Source organism: Musca vetustissima, unplaced genomic scaffold (genome assembly GCF_032173495.1).
Source record: "Musca vetustissima isolate MV318-11 ecotype Yass unplaced genomic scaffold, APGP_CSIRO_Mvet_v1 utg12144, whole genome shotgun sequence".
Lineage (NCBI taxonomy): Eukaryota > Metazoa > Arthropoda > Insecta > Diptera > Muscidae > Musca > Musca vetustissima.
Window position 1 is genome coordinate 552 of NW_026876919.1, and position 21,046 is coordinate 21,597.

The following is a 21,046-nucleotide window of genomic DNA, read 5'->3' on the forward strand; positions in this document are numbered from 1 at the left end:
AACGTTCCACCTCAGCTGCGAAGTCTTGTAGCGTCTCGTTTGCCCTCTGTACTCTTCCCCTTAATTCCATAAGGTAGATGTTTTGTTTATGTTCGCCACCGTACTTACGTTCCAGTGCAGCAATAACATCTTCATAGTTGCTTCTAGAAGCGACAGGAATACTCTGTATAACATCAGCAGCACTGCCCTTCAATGCCAGAAGTAGTGCAACCGCTTTGTCGCTGTCGTTCCACGAATTTCTAGAAGCCACTGTCTCGAACTGTAACTTGAAAACATTGAATGACGTAGAGCCGTCGAATACAGGAGGTTTGATTTTTAGCGTGTTATCAGGAACTCGGACCGGACCACCTTTAATTTCCAATTCCGACATTTTCTTCTCCAGATTCGTAAACCTGTGGTCGTGGGCCAGAAATTTCTCATCCACAGACAGAATCTTCTCGTCAACCGACTGCACTTTCTTATCCAACTCTTTAATTTGGACCTCCACGGTTTCCACTCTCCTTCCAATAACTTCAGTAATGTTCTCGAGTTTCTCGTTCATTCTACAATTCTCTGCCTTGAGTTCATCTAACTTTCTGGAATTCTCTTCGAACATTCGTCTCGAGTTTTCTTCTGACTTTCTGGAATTCTCTTCGAACATTCGTCTCGAGTTTTCTTCTAATTTTCTGGAATTCTCTTCGAACATTCGTCTCGTGTTTCTGGAATTCTCTTCGAACATTTTAGCCAGCATTTCTCTGAAATCGTCACCCCTGGCAGCTACTGACGAGACTTCCCCACCGTTGGATTCGCCCATTTCCGATAAATCCACTTCATCCTTACTGTCAAACTCATATGTATCGATGTTCATACCACGGCGCTCGAACTCATCCAACAGACGTTTCTGTAGCTCAGCCTTGTTGCCAGTAGAGGACAATTCCAATTTATTCAGCTCCTTCTTCAAGTCTTCCACTCGTAGATCCTTAAACTTCATCGTAGTACTATCGTAATCTCACTTCCGACACCAATTGTTACGTTCTTGGACTTCACTTATTCCCGTGTAGACGTTGTTTTATTTCCCGATACAGTTCGTACCAAATAAAACGCGGGTTCGTTCAGATTACGATTATTACAATGACTTTATTCACACAACTTTACTTTGCACTTTACTTTACACGACGGTTTCAATTCGCGATCTGATTCACAACTGACTCACTGCCTTTCCATTCCCTCTATTTATATGAGCCCTGCCTGTCACTACAGAAGTTTCTAGACGATCTGGTAACACCTAGATCACGAACAATCTACCAATGCAACAAACACATTGAGTAACAATAACAACAACAAACTTACTGAGTGAACAATAACAACAACAATACAATAACAACAACACATATACAGGCGAGGGAATAACAAAGAAAGAGGAATAACAACAACACATATACAGGCGAGGGAATAACGTTTAACAAGAATTGTACGACAATAACAAAATAGAAAATGAAAGAGGAAATGGAAGGATGTAGAAAAATCTATACAGTGGTTGTGGTTGTGAAGTTATTCAAATAAACTGCGTAGTAGAAATTTTCGTTACAATTCAAATTCTTAAATTAACGGAATTCATCTAAATTAACTTAAATCTAAAGTTATATTCGTAACAATATGGATATTTACAAACGTTTGCAATAAAAAAAAAACTAAACAGAAAAAAATCGATTACATTGCCGATAAGCATTATAGTAAAAAGATGTAGAAGTTTCCGGTGGTCAAGAGGCCTATATCAATACAATCAAACTGAGGAGCACAAAGAAACTACTCACAAAGGAACGAACTATCTGATAACAGGTGGATTTTCTTCTTCTCCATTACTATCTAATAAATTGCATAGTTAAGTCCATTTATCAGACAAGACCTGGTATAAAAAGCATTCGGATACCAGGCAATATTTTATTGCAAAAAATTAACTATACGAAGTGAATACTGAACGGAATAAAAGACAGTGAAATTTAAACGGAAATTACCGGGAGGATAATTATTAAAAAAAACTATATTTAACAAACAAGGATTGAAGGATAACCACCCATAAGGATCTACTTTTGAATTTTTCTTCTGCAATCGTAAATCCTAACAAAAAAAAAAACTCCACCATGATTTTGGAAAACTCCAATAATCTGCCATCCTATTTGAATGAGGATTTCTTCAAGGCTGCCTTGGAGGTAGGCCTACGCGACAATTGTGTGGATATAAAGAAAATTGAATTTGGCGAACCGAGTGGAGGCGGAGAGAACTACTGTAGCAAAATATATCGTGCCAAAGCGTTGTATCGTTGCAGTAAACGCCAATTGGACGAGGAGTTGGCATTGATTGTGAAAAGTATTGCCATAACACCGGCTACACAATTCCTTGAGGATTTGGAGGTCTATTTAAGGGAGAAAATATTTTATTCCGAAGTTTTGGATAAATTGGAAATGCTAATTGGTCAAGGGACGAAGTTTGGAGCAAAGTAAGTAAATTTTAAAACGGATTTTTTTAAAATACTTTTTATGGCAATTATTATAGCAACCAATTTTTGTACATGTTTTTATAGCAAAATTAAAGGCGTGGACTTTTTAAAACATATTTTTATGGCAAATGTTACAGCAAAAATTTAACACGTGGATTTTTTTAATATGTTTATGCTAATATTATAGCAGAGGCGTGGATTTTTTAAACATATTTATATGGCAAATGTTATAGCAAAAATTAAAGGCGTGGATTTTTTTAAACATATTTTTATGGGAAATGTTATAGCAAAAATTAAAGGCGTAGATTATAGCAAAAATGATAGGCGTGGATTAAAAAAAAATACAGCTAATATTATAGCAAAAATTAAAGGCGTGGATTTAAAAAAAATTATTTTTAATTCGTGGATTTAAAAAAATATTTTTAAAGGCGTGGATTTAAAAAAATATTTTTAAAGGCGTGGATTTAAAAAAATTATAGCTAATATTATAGCAGAAATTAAAGACGTGGCTTTTTTAAAAATATTTTTATAGCAAAAATTGAAGACATGATTTTTTTGAAATATTTTTATAGCAAACATTAAAAGCGTGGAGCTTTCTAAAATATTTTTATTTTTTTATTTTTATAGCAAATATAAAAGGAACAATTATAGCAAAAATTAAAGACATGATTTTTTTAAAATATTTTTATTGGGAAAATTATAGCAAAAATTAAATACATTAATATTTTGAAATATTTTTATAGCAAAAATTAAGGACATGCATTTTTTGAAATATTTTTATAGTAAATATTAATATACAAAAATTAAAAATATTTTTATAGCAAATATTAGGATAATTTTTTATAAAGGAATCGAGATTTACCCATGGTTCCTTCTAAGAATCTGCATAGAATCACATTCTGAGTCGATTTACGCATGTCCGTCTGTCCGTCCGTCCATGTATTTTCCGCATTAGCGATATTTTTCGCACGTATGATCCGATTTGGATGAAATTTGGCACAGTTCGCTTATTTGGCCCAAGGACGAATCCTATTGAAATTGGAGGAAATCGGTTCAGATTTATATATAGCTTCCATATATAGTTTCGCCCGATTTTATGTGAATGATGCACCAGACTCCAACTATTTGTCCGATTGAGACAACATTTTGCACAGAGTACTGAATTAGGTCCAGACAGATGTCTGCAAAGTTTTATTAAAATCGGTTCAGATTTATATATAGCTCCCATTTTTGTGAATGATACACCAAACTCCCCATATTTGTCCGACTGGGAAAAATTTCGCACAGTGCACTGAATAAGGTCCATAATTATGTATGCGAATTTTTGTTGGAATCGGTTCAGATTTAGATATAGGTTCAATTGGTTCAAATATCTATCTAGATATCAAATTTAATTTCGCCCGATTCCATCTCTATGGTCCTCCAATGATTCTATGTCTGTTCTATCTACAGGATATTGAAGATATTAACAACTCTTGTATGTACCCGCTCGACTTTTGAACTTTCCTTGCTGGTTTTTAAATATTTTTATATAACAAATATTTATGGCATGGATTTTTTTAAACAATTTTATAGCAAATATTAAGGGCGTGATTTTTTTTAAATATATAATTCATTTTCCCCTTCCTCTGCAGATGTTTCTACACTACCGGCGAACCAATGCAAACCATTGTTTTTGATGATCTCACCCAGTATGGCTATAAATTAGCGAATCGCCAAAAGGGTCTCAACGAAGAGCATTGCGTGGTTATTTTACAAAAATTGGCCAAGTTCCATGCCTCCTCAATGGTGTTGTTGGAAAAGGTAAGTTTTTGACTCCGAATCTAACTCTGGAATTGGAACTTATGTCACTCAATTTTATGCCCAACAGAATCCCTCTTTGACAGAACATTTCAAGGGTGGCATGTTAGATGAAACTTATATTAGGACCAGTGATCGTTTCACTGACTTCATGAGTCTACATGTAAGGACCTTGGCTGATATGGTAGCCACCTGGAAGGGTTATGAGGAAATCAGTGAAAAATTGCATACCTATTGTGATAATATAACCGAGAATTTGGTCAAAACTGGACGTCCAAGGCCAGGTGAAATTACTGTGCTAAATCATGGTGATTTATGGGTTAATAATTTTATGTATAAATATAAGGCAGATAACTGCAATGCACCCGAGGATCCTGTATTTGTAAGGAATATTAGTTTTTATGATATTTGAAAAAAATATTTAAAATATTTTTTATTGCTTTCTTCAGGTCGACTTTCAGAACAGCTTCTTTGGCAGTCCAGGCTGTGATATCAATTTCTTTCTGAATAGCAGTGTCCAGCTGAATGTTCTAAAATATCGTCGAGATTTTCTCATTGGAACATATTATGAGACATTCCATGAGGCATTGCGGGGAATGAATTATGAAGGAATTCCGACATTGCAGGAGATAAGGGAGGAAATAACGTCACGTGAACTATATGGATTCTTTTCGTTGTACTCGTTCCTGCCCATGGTCGCTATGCGTAAAGAAGATTCGGCTGACATCAGTTTGGAGGCTCTGGCTGATAAAGAGTTTGCCCGCAAAAAGGTGAAACTGATGTTTACCTCCAATCCTCGTACAATTGAGACTATTAAATATGCCCTGAAGCGTTTCGATAAATTGGGAATATTTGATGCGGAGCCATGAAGAGGTACAAATTTGGCGATAAGGATAAAATTTATAATGTACTAGGAGTCGTTTACCGGATTTCTAGATTTCTATCCATGGTAATGGAACGTCATTTAATTATAACTGTAATTTAGTTTATTTTAATTTGTCTTCTTGAGATTCTGATTAAACCTAACCTCATATTACAATAATTATATTATAATTATTTTTAGTTTATAATTCAATCAGTCCTTTTCCCTTTGGAATATAATAAAATGTCAAGGTCAATGGCGTGGTTTTGCTAATGTCATTATTGTCGGACATCCGCCAAATGGACATTATAACGTAATTATCTATCGGATACAATCCATTACCATACCTCCACCCTCACAAAAACCTGAGGTCATTTACGATGGCGCTGTTGCTATTAGCACATAAGTGTCATCATGAAGTCAGCCGCTTCTGATGGCAGCAGAGCGACTAATTGAGTGATAGATGATATTAACACTCTCACACTATGCTGTAATAACACATACACTTACATACAAACAAAATTATGTAGGTATTTCCAGTGATTACATTTTTATGTAAACTGTTTAAAATTTTTGATTGATTATTTGAAAAAGGGAGGATGAAAAGGAGGATTCCGTATGCATCACCTCGAGACCCAACAAATTATATATTTATCGATCAAAATTCTATGGTCTAAAAGGCATTTAAAGGCTGCTGAAAAAGGCATTTTAAGGCCTTTAAAGACTTCTATCGCCTAAAAAGGCATTTTAATTTTCTATCGCCTAAAAAGGCTTCATCGCCTAAAAAAGGCGCTTTAGTTTCCTGTTGTCTAAAAAGACATTTTAAGGCCTTTAAAGGCTTCTATTGCCTAAAAAAGACATTTTAAGGCCTATAAAGGCTCCTATCGCCTAAAAAAGGATTGCAGGACATTAGTATGCATTTACACATTAGTATGCATTTCCAAAAATTCCTACATAGCCCAATCCTACATCCATAGGTATAAATTTTCAAAACTATATCCATACACCTACCCCACACTCCAACAGTAACCTTATTTCCAAATTTCAGTTTTCTAGCTCTATCGGTTCACCTAATAACAGATTTTGTACTATTAAGTACACATTAGTACAATTTTCTAAAACTTCTTGCATAGTCTAATCCTACACTCCAACAATGATCATAACACAAAATTTCACGATCCCAGCACTATAGGTTCATCCCAAAATTCATATTGTACCAACCTTAGTACCATTTAGTACCCATAAGTATGAATTTCCAAAACTACATCCGTACGCCAATCTACACTCCAACAGTAACTTTATTTCCAAATTTCAGTGTTCTAGCTCTATTGGTTCACCCAAATACACATTTGGTACTATTTAGTACAGATTTGTACAAATTTACAAAACTTCCTACTTACCCCAATCCTACACCCTAACAGTGACTCTAACTTTAAAATTTCAGGATTCTAGCTTATCGGTTCAAATTGTACCAAATATAGTACCATTTAGTACTTTTCGTACACATAGGTACATATTTCCAAAACTACCTAAATGTTGCTATCCTACACTCCGACAGTAATGTTAATTTCAAATTTCAGGATTCCAGTTCATCAGTTTCTCTAAAATTAAATTGTACCAAAATTAGTACAGTTTAGTACTTTTTGAAGGTATGCGTATACGCTTTCAAAACTACCTCCTTATATCGACCCTACATCTCAATCTTGATTCGCATTCCAAATTTAAAGTTTTTGGCTCAGTTTATTTATATTCTAAGAAAGTACATACTATATAGTATATTTTGGTACTTTTATAGTACATTTTGGTACTTTTATAGTACATTTTGGTACTTTTCGGATACTTATTCAAACATAAGAGATATGGATTTTTTAAAAAAATATTTTTTTAACTAACCAGTAAGGAAAGTAGTAAATTCGGACTGCGCCGTCTATATGATACCCTTCACCACTTTGGGTATATTGCACAACTATATACATACAATTGTATGGCAATGTTCCTACGAAGGAACATATTCATGCCTTGATACACGCTATTCGGTACGTCGCACTGTTAAAAATTTAATCTCAATCAGACACCCGTTCGAAAAACATATGGAAGCTAGCTACATCTGCACCAATTTCAATAAAACACAATAATGTCATTCAAGTCTCAATCGAAATCTGAATCGATTTTCCCGAAACGTACCACACAGCATCCTAGACTCAATTCAGTACGATATGCCAAATTTCATGCAAATAGATAGTTATATAGGGACTTTGATGCACCATTTACATAAAATCGGACGAAAATATGTTTGGGAGCTATATGTAAATCTGAACCGATTTCCACGAATCTTAGCATATAGCATTCTAAATTCAATTCAGCACGACGTGCCAAATTTTGTGCAAATCGGAGGATATATAGAGAGGATATATATATGAAAGCTATATGGAAATCTGAACCGATTTTTACAAAACTTAGCACCCATCATTCTAGGCTTAATTCAATAGGCTGTGCCAAATTTCGTGCAAATCGAAAGGTATATAGTGACTTTGGTGCACCATTTACCTTAAATCGGACGAATATATATATATATGGGTGCTATATCTAAATCTGAATCGATTTTTTCCCAAATAAATGAGCTGTGCCAAATTTCATCCAATTCGAATCATAAATGCGACCTGTGCTTTGTTTACAATCGACTTAGAAAGTGATTCTATGCATATTCTCGTTTCGTTTTGCCTGTTACAAACATATGCACAAAGACAACCGGCCCTGTACCGCAGTGTGGGAAGGGTATAAAAAACATTAAATTGTCCAATGCCATCAATTTCCAGATGTATTTGTTCCGCATTGACTGATTTCCCAATGATATTGAGCATCCCAAAAACAAGTCACTGACTTCTTTTCAATCAAAAAAGAGAGGTGTCTACTGACCGATAAGGTGCTACCAGACATATTCAAGTGTATAATGTAATTGATTTCATAACACCTTGTATCAAAAATATTTTCCGGGTTATTTACCTTGATAGCTTAATGGAAAACATCTGAGTTGTTGGGTAATATTATTGGGCAAAATTTTATAAAATATTGGCATGTACATTAACAAAAAACATTTAATTATTTTCCCAATGATGATAGTCAATGAACTGCCATAACCTGCCACAATATTTTATATTCCGCAATTTTAATTGTATTTATTGAGACACCAACAAAACATCCAGGGCAGTATGAACTGATAAATAAAGGGAATTCCAGTCAGGGCCTTTTGTTCAACGTACGAATTGAAATGTTGTTAATTATAAAAATGAAATGAAATAAACTTCAACTAGATTGTTGATCCAGGTTAATTGTTGTTGCTTTATTTATTTGTTATTGTTTTATTTGCTTTACGCCAAAAATAAAGCCGATGAAAGGTCCCACACAACCTGTGAATGAACTACAGGTGCTGGAAACAATAACCAATACCACCACTACTCTACTGTGACGAAAAATGTCGATGACGTATGTCAATACGGCCAAGAGTTAGTGGTGTTATCAAGAGTCATATATACATACGAATCAGCGACAAGGGAAATTAACTCTCACACCCTCCCACATTCAACCACCCACGGCTGAGCACAGTGAAATTCGAATAAATCATGGAAAGCTGTAAACAAGCAACGTTGTTCAGTTTGATTGGATCCTCTAACATGAGGTGGACATTCAAAATACCTAAAATAAATGTGGACTTTTTCTATGGGGCCTATATCATAACATTTTCACCTTCCTAGAGCACGGAATGTCAAATCATAGCGACTTCAGTAGGAAAATGCGGATAAAAATGTCAATATACCGAAAATGGGGCCGGACCTTTATATGGAGCCTATATCAACATAGGGTCCCATATTAAAAATGTTCAGCAAAATACCAAAATTTTCTGAAAAGCTACTTCGATGGGAAAATGCGCTTAAGGCCATCGTAAATTAACTCAGCTGGGCGGGGTGGTAATGGCAATGGATTGACTCCGACAGATAATTGCATTATGATGTCCATTTGGCGGATGTCAGACAATAATGAGATTGGAAAAACCACACTATTGACCTTGACATTTGACATTTCTGTTATAATTTATTGTATTCCAAAGGGAAAAGGAATTGAGTTACAAACATACATAATATTAGGTTCGGCTTATTATAGAATAGAATTAATACGACGTTTGGTCAATAATTCTATGATAATAATTTTGTATTCTTAAAAAAAAAAATAAAATACCAAATTACAAACTCAGGTAAGGCCGAACTTTTTATAACCTAGACCATGAGGTGCGTATTTAAAATATCTTTAATCGGTTAGCGCTTTGAAGATATGGCGGGTTATGTTATACTTTTTTTGGTAGATTAGAATCATTAAAGAGCCCATTCGTTAAAAAAGGGGTACCAAAATACCCAAAATACGGAATATTGGGAAGATGAGCCTAAAGCCTTGAAAATACCAACAATGGGTGGGAGATTATATAAAAAAATGGGGCTATATTGAATGTACCCTGCGATGATGATTTTCACGGACTCTCACATTGCAATCATTTTGATATAAAGGTGATTTCAAAGCCCAAAAATGCAGGAAATAAGACGGATTCTTGTTTATTTTGGGACTTTGTCACAACAGGATCCTATATCGAACATTTTGCGAAGAAATGTTCTTCTCCTTCCAGAGAATTCTGTATGCCAATCTTCATCCACTTTTTTTTGGAAAATTTGGCAAAAAACCCCAAAATGTTTGGTCCCGCACCTTTTGGATTTTTGCCAAATTTTCCAACAAAAGTGCCTATAGTTTGGCAAGGACTTTTCCTATATCGCAAATTTTCTGCAAAATTCTTTACAGTCATTTCATTGCGAATTCTTTATATTATATTCGTTCATGTTTTGACATAAACAAACATTGACATGTTCGCCAAATAAATGATCCGGAAATGTTCGATTTATGGGTACATATTCTTAAATAGAGAACCTACCTATAAATTGGAGCAAAATAAAAACTTGCATACCAAAGACTACCATCAAGAAACCCGTGGTACGATCAAGAGTGTTGTAATGCTATATAGGGCAACCCTGCAACATTTAATGCAAGAGAAAAAGAAAGATGAAAAACGTCAGCGGGATCAAATCGACGTGTACAGGAGTCAGAAAAAAGTCCGGAAAGTTTACCAACGATTAAAACACCAAACCGAAGGCTTTCGTTTAGGTACATCCTTCTATAGAGCGACCGTGTGTTGAGGATCTGGAAGGATCATTTTGAAAAGCTTCTGGTATCAATAGTGGCGGTGAAGAACCAATAAGAGATGAAGGTATAGAGTGCATACCACCTAGCCAAGATGAGGTCAGTATAACAATGAAACGGCTGAAGAATAATAATACAGTAGGTACCGATGGGTTACCAGACGAACTATTCAATGCCGCATCAGGAGCATGGCAACCAAATGATTAGTATAATTTGGCTAGAGGAACACATGTCCAATGATTGGAACCTCAGCATCCTGTATCCCGTGCCCAAAAAAGGTAACGCCATATATAAAACTAACGACAGTTTTGAAATTCGGAGAAGGATAGTGTTGGCCAACAGATACTACTATGGTTAAAGTAAGCAGTTTAGAAACAAGCCCACCTCTCTCTGGAGAGTATCAGGACGCTGATACTACCCGTACTGTTATACACAGCTGAAACATGGGTACTTGCGCAAGCAGGTGAGGCAGCTCTTGAAGAGTTTGTGAGAAAAATTCTCCGAAAGATCTATTGGCCGATCTGCGTCGATGGTGAATATCGCCGTCGAACCATCAATTCTCGGACATCCACATAGACATATCGAGCTGCAGCGACTACGTTGGCTAGGTCATGTTGTGAGAATGGATGAGGATGCCCCAGCTCAGAAGGTATATAAAAGCGAGCCAATTGAAGGGCCACGAATTCGATGGAAAAATCAAGTGGAAGACAACATCTTCGAGCATGGTCTTTAAAATTGGAAAAGCTATCTAAGTAAGCCTTTTAGGTCCACCATAAATCCAAATCGACCAAATTCAGTACCATTATTACACATTACTTGAAATTTCCAAAACTTCATCCTAACTCAAAATTTCTGGATTTCAGTTCTATCGCTTCACACAAAATTCAAAATTTTAATTTGGTACTATTTAGTAGACATATGTAAAATTTCCCATTACTATCTATATCAGATTCCTACCTTTTAGGTTTACCATAAATCCATCCATTACATTTTGTACTTTTTTCGTACACATACATAAGTACATTTTTAAACAACTATCCACATGCCTCAATTCTACAAATGCAGCAGTCGAATTTTTAAATTTCAGAGTTCCAACTCTATGGGTTCACCCAAATCTAAATTGTACCAAATATAGTACCATTTAGTACTTTTCAAACACATAAGTATAAATTTCCAAAAACTACCTACATATCCCAATCCTAACTCCGACGGTATTGTTCATTTAAAATTTCAGGTTTCCAGTTTCATCCGTTCCTCCACATTCAAATAGTACAAAATTTAGTGCACTTACTGTATTTGATACAATTTTAGTACATATTTCCAAAACCACCTCCTTCTATCGACCCTACTTCTCTATAACCTTGATTCGCATTCCAATTTCAAGTTGTTAGCTCTATCGGTTCACATGCAACTAAATTGTGCCAAATTTAGTATATTTTGGTACTTAGTTCTTATTGTTCGAATTTCCAAAAACTCCATTTGTGACCCGGTTCGCCAACTACAAAGGGTGCCATATTTAGTACTTTTCGTGCCATTCTGTTGCGAATTTCTAAAACCCAGCCTTATCTGACATCTTCAGACAGTTAATGTGCTTTCTATTTAAAGAAGATCGTATAAGGTCAGCTCTCTACAGGAAAAGAAAAAGTTTCTACTATTTATAGAAGACCTCTAATTCTATCTATAATTAGAAGATGGAATAGAATCAGGAGAAGGACTATCCTGACCACTATGCCACCCCCTGAACTTATGTATATGGCTAAGCATCGTTGTTAATATATTAGATACTATTAAAAAGTTCAATTCCTGTACCATACTCCAAAAATTCGGTAGATAATTTGAATTTATTACGCAGCTTGACCAAGCGCATTTGATAGGAAGAAGGTAATGGTCGACGACTCCGTTCGCATTCTATTTCCGTTTTTAGGTAATTTTTTGTAAATGTGTTTTTTTTTTTTTTTTTGACAACTCCTTTGCATTTTTATCGTTTATTGTTGTCGACGTTGCTGCGGACGCTGCGTTTTACCTTCCCACCGATCGATTGCCTGATTTTCTATGCCTGTGAGTGTGTGTGTGTATGTATACACGAATTTCCACCATCAACCATTGTAGTTGAGTGGGTAAATATTATGAGGATGATGACGATGATGACATTTCATGCGTCGTCCGTCCCTTTGTGTTGTTGTGAATATTTTTTGTTTTATTTTTCGGAATTCATTTCAGTTCAGTTTGCAAATCTTTATCGGAAACGGTGCGTTTACATTGGCTTTTTTGTCGGAAGAAAAGAATTAATTTTCAATTTAAATTACGATATATAGAAATAAAACCTTTTGTGATATTCGGCGGGAAGAAATTTGAAATAAAAATAAAGTAAAGAAAATAAATAAAAAAATAATTTGAAATTCAAATTTAAGTTATTTAAATAAAAATAACGGAAATAAAAATAAAAAAATTGGAATTTACATTTGTGTTTATTTTTTAAGAGTGTGTGTGTATGTGCTTAAAAATAAATAGTGTGATTTTAGATCATTTGAAAAATATAACAAATATACAAATATTGGATTTGATATGTCATCGCCAACATTGTCACTTGAAAATATTCCACCACCTGCTAATAAGAAGGCCGGAAATGGGAAATCCCGCCATGGAAGGTGTAAACAAATATTATTTGCATGTAAGTACCAGAAAATAAATATAGATTTTGTCATTTAAGTGATGAAAGTGTTAAATACGAAACGTCAAAGAAATAATTTTCAAAATAAAAATTTCACTAAGGCGTGGATTGTTTAAAAATATTTTTTAGGGACTAAGTAATACAAGGTGTGGATTTTTATACCCTACACAACTATGTTGTCAGGGTATTATGGCTTTGTGCAGCCCCAAGAGTTTGTAACGCCACGAAATATTGGTCCTAGACCCACCTTTAAATATACCGATCATATCTCGACTAGCTGAGTCGATCTAGACATGTGTGTCCGTCCGTCCGTCTGTCCATTATAATTTGTAAACAAGATACAGGCCACCGTTATGAACTACTCTTCATAAAATTTTGCATGTAGGATGGGTTCTGGCCAATGAAGACCCGTATTGTTTTTGGTAAAGATTGGTTAATATTTAGGGGATGAAATGAACCAAATACTTAATTTTTATCGGTTTTTCTGGTCGCTCTAGAGGCCGCAATTATGGAATTTTTGCATGGAGAAGGGTATTGGGCTAAAGAATAAGCATGCCGGTTTTGATAAGGATCGGTTAATATTTACCGGGTCAAATGGACCCTGACTTTTGTATGAAAAATTACAAAATGTGTATTCTATAGCGTATAGATTTACCCCTGAAGGACATAAACCCGAGAAGTTGATAGTGTATCCAAGAGGAGTGGTTGACCTTTAAATCGATACCAATTATATTGTCGTATGTACTCGGATGTGGGTGCTTACGTATTCATATGTTATTTAGTAGCCCATTACCACACTAGAGGGCGAAAATATAGAACTGATCGCTTTGAAATTTTCCAAGAGGATCCAGTTATGAACAAGGACAACGCCTATAATTTTCGGTGAAGATCCGATAATATTATTGGAATGAAGTGGACCGAAAACTTAATTTTTTGAGTTTTTTCGAGTCGATCTATAGACCACACTTGAAAGCCGGACATCACAACACAACCCACTGTGAAGGAAATATGGACAAGTAATTAGAAGGGCTGTACTGAATATTTGTAATATTTGTTGACCTGTAGTCGGTCAAGAAGGTGCAAATATCGCGAAATATGTCCCAAGCGCAGAATATAGAACCACACAAAGTTAAATTTTCCTGGAAGTTTTGTAGGGTATCATATGGTCGGCCCCGTCCGACTATACTGCTCCGCTCACTGGTTTAAAAATATTTTTTAGGGGTTAATGGATTTTTTATACCCTTCACCACACTGTGGTACAGGGTATTATGTCTTTGTGCATATGTTTGTAACAGGCAAAAGAAAACGAGATAGACACATAGTTCCTTTTGAGAATATGCTTAGAATCACTTTCTAAGTCGATTTATGCATGTCCGTCCATCCGTCCGCCTGTCTCTCTTTCCATGATAAATTGTAAACAAAGTACAGGTCGCATTTATGGTTCGAATTGGATGAAATTTGGCATAGGTCACTTATTTGGCCCAAGGACGAACCCTATTGAAATTGGGAAAATCGATTCAGATTTAGATATAGCTCCCATATATATTTTCGTCCGATTTAAGGTAAATGGTGCATCAAAGTCTCTATATATCTTTTGATTTGCACGAAATTTGGCATAGTGTACTGAATTGAGTCTGGAATGATGTGTGCCAAGTTTCGTGAAAATCAGATCAGATTTAGATATAGCTCCCATATTTATTTTCGTCCGATTTAAGGTAAATGACGCACCAAAGTCCCTATATATCGTTCGATTTTCACGAAATTAGGCACAGCGTACTTAAGTAAGCCTTGAATGATTTGTGCCAAGTTTCGTGAAAATCGGTTCAGATTTAGATATTTCTCGCATATATATTTTCGTCCGATTTTAGGTAAATAGTGCACCAAAGCCCCTCTATATACTTCAATTTGCACGAAATTTGGCATATCGTACTGAATTGAGTCCGGTATGATGTGTGGTAAGTTTCGAGCAAATCGGTTCAGATTTCGGTATAGCTCTCATATATATCTTCGTCCGATTTTATGTAAATGGTGCACCTATATAACTTTCGATTTGCACGAAATTTGGCACAGCGTACTTAATTAAGCCTAGAATGATGTGTGCTAAGTTTCGAGAAAATCGGTTAACATTTTGATATAGCTCCCATATATATTTTCGTCCGATTTCAGGTAAATGGTGCACCAAAGTCCCTACATATCTTTCGATTTGCACGAAATTTGGTATAGTGTACTGAATTCAGCCTAGAATGATGTGTGCTAAGTTTCGTGAAAATCAGTTCAGATTTAGATATAGCTCCCATATATATTTTCTTCCGATTTAAGGTAAATGGTGCAGCAAAGTCCCTATATATCTTTCGATTTGCACCAAATTTGGCATAGAGTGCTGAATTGAGTCTAGAGTGGTGTGTGCTAAGATTCGTGGAATTCGGTTCAGATTTAGATATAGCTCCCATATATAGTTTCATCCGATTTTATGTAAATGGTGCACAAAGTCCCTATATAACTTTCGATTTGGACGAAATTTGGCATAGCGTACTGAATTTAGTCTATAATGATGTGTGTACGTATGTACAATATACCCAAAGTGGTGAAGGTTATCGTGTAGTCGGCCCAGTTCGATTTTACTACATTCCTTACTGGATTTAAATATTTTTTAAGGGGTTTTAAAAGTTTTTAAAAATATTTTCTTTAAAAATTTTTTGTACAAAATATTTTGGATCGTATTAAATGTAGGGTAGTCACATGAACGATCAATATTAACCTACCCCAAAAAACGAAGTGAATAATTCAAAACACTACTTTTGTTGTTGTGTCGAACGACAACATTTCTTATCTCATCATATATCTCAACATTTTGTGGGTGAGTAAATATAATTAAATATGAACTTCATTCACTATCATTAAAACAAAAAATCGGCAACAACAACAACTCTAACCACCCACCAGCAACAAACAAAGCGACGAAAATATAAAAAAAAAAACAGACAGACAGAAAATTGAACTCAAAACAAAGACTCTCTTTCGATGCTGCATGGCTGCCTGTCTGCTACCGTCCGGCTGCCTGTACCTCAACAAGGTCAACGTGATGTTAAACGCGTTTGCAGTTTTGTTTTTCTTTCTTTCAGTTCTTTGCCTTCTTTGAGAGCTGTTTGTGTTTTGGGAGCTCCAAACAAATGAATCATTCTCAAACATTCAAATCGATGGTGGTTCTCTGTTGCGGAATGACACAAATAAACGTTTAACTTAAAAATAGGTTATTTACTGCCAGACCCCCATTTTGCGGGTCCCTTCACCAGTCACAAAGAAAAACAAAAATAAAAATCATTTTACACCTCTCGTCGTTTGTTATCGTGGTTTACAGTTTTATTTTGAATTTGACACAATTGTATGAATGTATATATGTGCGTCTGTGTATGCATAGGTGTCCAATGGTGTCGTCTGAACCATAAACAACTAAAGCTCAGTTATGGTGTGATTCAAAATTCATAACATCCCATGGATTACATTTCAAAATGCAAATTATTGTGATGTACTCAGGAATGATGTTTCATTTCACATTGTTCCCTTACGAATCCAAATATATTTCTAAGAGACAGCATTTTTTTCTCGAAGAGACGTGGATTTATAAATAATTTTTTTCAACGTCCATATACTTACTTACTTAGCTGGCTTGTTACAGAACGGTTGTTCCATAAGACGAGCTTAAAAAGATTTCCAAGCGCGTCGGTCTTCAGCGCATCTCCTCCAATTTGAAAGACCACGTTCCAAGATGTTGTTTTCTACTTTCTGTCTTACCATCTAATTTGTGGCCTTCCCCTTCTACGGGAACCATCAGTAGGCTCGCTTTTGTATGTCTTTTGAGCTGGTGCATTTTCATTCATCCGCATAACATGGCCTAGCCACCGTAGTCGCTGCAGCTCAATACGACTGACTATGTCGATGTCCACTTATAAAGTGTAAAGCTCGTGGTGCATTCGACGCCGAAATTCACCATCGACGCAGATCGGCCCATAGATCTTTCGGAGAATTTTTCTCTCAAACACTCCAAGAGCTGCCTCATCTTCTTGCGAAAGTACCCATGCTTCAGATCCATATAACAGCACGGATCAGTATCAGCGTCTTGTAGAGTGTAAGTTTGGTCTTGCGGCAGGTGGCCTTGTTTCTAAACTGCTTACATAGACCATAGTAGCATCTCTTGACCATCACAATCCTTCTCCGAATTTCAAAACAGATGTCATTCGTTTTATTTATGGCGGTACCAAGGTATATAAAATCTTTAACTACCTCGAAGCTGTAGTTCTAAAGTTCCACAGTTGGTCCGATTCTACTGGACGTCTTGCGCGTTGATACCATCAGCTTGGTCTTCTCCCCGTTTACTGCCAGGCAGACTTCTTCTCAATTTGTTCAAAGGTGGCTGTTACCGCTCTCAGTGTTCGACCCATTATGTCGATGTCATCGGCTTAGGCGAGTAACATGTGTTGTTTGGTGTACAGAGTGCCATTTCTGTTCACCTTTGCGTCTCGAATGACCTTTTCCAGCAGGATGTTAAAAATATCACACGACAAACTGTCACCTTGTCTGAATCCTCGTTCGGTATTGAAGGGCTCCGATAGGTCTTTTCCGACATTAACTGCTGACCACCCGTAGATCTTTCAGAGAATTTTTCTTTCAAACACCCCAAGAGCTGTCCAAGCTTCAAATCCATATAACAGCAGGGGTAGTATCAACGTTTGGTCTAGCGGGAGGTGGCCTTGCTTTTAAGTTGTTTGCTCAGACCATAATAGCATCGGATGGAATTCCATAACTGATGGCATTTGCGCGTTGATACCATCAGCTTGGTCTTCTCGCCGTTTACTACCAGACCCACTTTGGCAGACTCCTTCTCAATGTGTTCAAAGATGGCTGTTACAGCTCGCAATGTTCGACCCATTATATCGATGTCATCGGCGTAGGCGAGTAACTGGTGCTGTTTGGTGTACAGAGTGCCATTTCTGTTCACCTTAGCGTCACATATGATCTTTTCCAGCAGGATGTTAAAAAGATCACACGACAAACTGTCATCTTATCTGAATCCTCGTTCGGTATTGAAGGGTTTCGATAGGTCCTTTCCGACTTTAACTGCTGATTGCATAGCCGTATTAATTTTGCAGGAATGGTTTTAAACATAGTTTTAAACACCTCTGAACGGATAGGGCTATCGACACGGGATTGCTGAGGATCCAATCATTGGGCATGCATTCCTCTAGCCAAATTGTACTAATCAGCTGGTGCATGCTCTTGACCCGCATCTGACAACCAGTCTTGAATAGTTCGGCTGGTAACCCGCCGGCTCCTGCTGATTTATTGTTCTTAATTGCTTTTACAACCTCATCTTGGCTAGGTCTTATACACTCTATACCGTCATCACTTATTGGTTCTGGGGTATCTTCTTCTTCACCGCTACTATTTGATACCGGAAGTTTTTCAAAATACTCCTACCAGATCCTCAACACGCTGTCTGTATCTGTCACCAGGTTTCCTTCTTCATCTCTACAGGATGATGTGCCTGCGCCAAAACCTTCGGTTTTGTGTTTTACTTGTTGGTAGAATTTTTGGACTTCATTCTGACTCCTCTACATCTCAATTTGCTCACGCTTACGTTTCTCTTGTTCTTTTTTCTGAAAACACGCTTCTCCTCTCTCCTTTTCTGCCGATAATTCTCCATCACATTACGTGTTGCTACTGTCTGCGAGGTTGCCCTATACGCTGCATTTTTCACATCAGTAGCATTACGACACTCCTGATCGTACCATGGATTTCTTGATGGTGGTCTTTGGTACCCAAGTGTTGCTTTTGCTGCAGTTTGTAGGGAGTGGGCAATTCTTTGCAATTGTGCTTCTATACTATTATCGGGACAAGAAGTGCTTTCGTCAAGCAGTTGGGTAAGTTGAGCGGAGTAGGCCTCGGCTACCTGTTGTGTTTGCAGCTTTTCGATGTCGAGTTTCCGTGTTGTATTAGATCGCACCTTTGCTTTTACATAAAGACGAATGCGACCCTTGGCTGCTATAAGGTAGTGGTCCGAATCGATATTCGCTCCTCGGATCCATCGGACGTCCAAAACACTGCATGAATGCCTTCCATATATCACAACATGATCAATTTAATTCTCGTTGCTTGATCAGGAGAAATCCAGATGGTCTTGTGTATATCGAGATGCTTGAATCTGGTACTGCCAACTACCATGTTTTTTGATGCCGCGAAGTCAATTTACCTCATGCCATTGTCTGGGGTTTCTTCATGAAGGCTGAATTTTCCGACGGTGTGGCCAAAGACATTTTCCCTTCCGATTTTTACATTAAAATCTCCTAGCAGATTTTTAATGTCATGGACAGGGCAGCGATCATATGCTGTTTCTAGGCGCTCATAAAATATGTCTTTGGTATGCTCATCTTTGTCTTCGGTCGGAGCATGGGCGCAAATGAGACTGATTTAGATGAACTTCGCTTTTATACGGAATATAGCAATTCACTCATCTACTGGAGTGAATCTGGAGACAAGGTCTTTTATTCTCCTGTTAACCATAAATCCGCAGCCAAATTCACGTCTCCTTTCATGGTAGATATAATACAGGGCGTAATCATCTTATTTACTTACGCCTGTCCCTTTCCATCGAATTTCCCGTAAGGCAATAATATCGGCTTTGTACTTCTTGAATACATCCGCCAAAGCCAGAACTATGCCTGTTCTGTACATCGTGCCCACATTCCAAGAGCAGATTCGCAGATCTTGGTCCTTTATCCTGGGTCGTCAACATTAAGGGGCGTTTGGTTTTCTTTATCTTTGCTGTTTCATAGCAGGAGGGGTTTTCCATTTTTTATACTTTTTATGGGTGAGCTCGCGGCACATATCAGCTCACTATTTCAACGGGTGATGAAAAATAGCTACCCAGGTGACACCGCGGGGAGGTCAGTGTCCACAATTGAGATGAAAGAGGGACCAAGATAAGCCTGGACTTCGCCATGTTAAAGCCAAAGCAGAGCCGTTGCTTGGTATCTATCATCCCCTACGCCACCCGATTTTTTTGAAATAAACTTTTTTGCCCTAGATATTTTGTAAAGTATTGTTGTGACAGTTCCAAAGTCCAAAAATTCGAAAATTATTTAAAGCCAAAATATTTTGGAAAATGGTTCATTATCCAGTTCAGACATCAATCATCAATTAACATCAACAACACCTTACCACATCACACCAAGTCATGACTTGCCACACCACACCAGACACCACCCTCCACCAACTACTACTCACTTCACGCCCTCATCATTCATTTCGACTGTCAATAATAAGGACAGCCGATTGGTCATCATCAATAAGTGAAAATACAGATGGGGGTCTGCTAGACCCCATCATCAATCTAGCAGAGCAATGGTGTAATGAACTATAACAAAAACAACAACAACAACAACGACAATGGGTGATTGACTACCCCAAGTTAGCCCATTGCTAAATGACATGTTCGAGTGCGATGTTGTTGTTATTGTACTAGTACTTGTTGCTGCCGCCAAAGTCTTTGTAGACCACAGACAATAATGACGTAAAAAGTCGATGTCGATGAAAATCGAAAGAAAAAACATTTGACACAGCAAAAAATCCCACCAACCAACCATTAACAGAAAAATCCACTGAACTCAAATTGGCTGCTCTCTTCATTCTGCCACAGCTCCACAGAAGCAACATTTAGTGGCGAAAATAGCCAACGTTAGAGGCAATAGCATCACATCAGCTGCTAAATAAAACTCCCAGCAAAATGACAACAATTACAGCAACATCAGCAATTTTTCTAAATCATCAAAAAAACGAACAGACAGCCATATATACAAGTGTCGGGTCCGTCCTGCATGTGAGAAACAGAAAATTGTAAACAACAAGCAAATAAAATAGAATAACTGAGAAAATAACGAAAATGAGATTTGAGTTGGTAAACAACGAACTTTATAGGGGCTCCGGATTTACGAAGTACTTGAAA

The 21,046-nt window shown here is 36.8% G+C and overlaps 1 protein-coding gene across 1 annotated transcript; it reads left to right on the forward strand.

Moving 5' to 3' along the window:
* Positions 1 to 2,120: 2,120 nt before the first annotated feature.
* LOC133321437 (uncharacterized) lies at positions 2,121 to 5,145 on the forward strand. The gene is made up of 4 exons (XM_061530524.1): positions 2,121 to 2,476; positions 4,111 to 4,279; positions 4,347 to 4,658; positions 4,726 to 5,145. Exons 1-4 carry the CDS (start codon positions 2,121 to 2,123, stop codon positions 5,143 to 5,145), a joined length of 1,257 nt encoding a protein of 418 aa, XP_061386508.1.
* Positions 5,146 to 21,046: the final 15,901 nt, after the last annotated feature.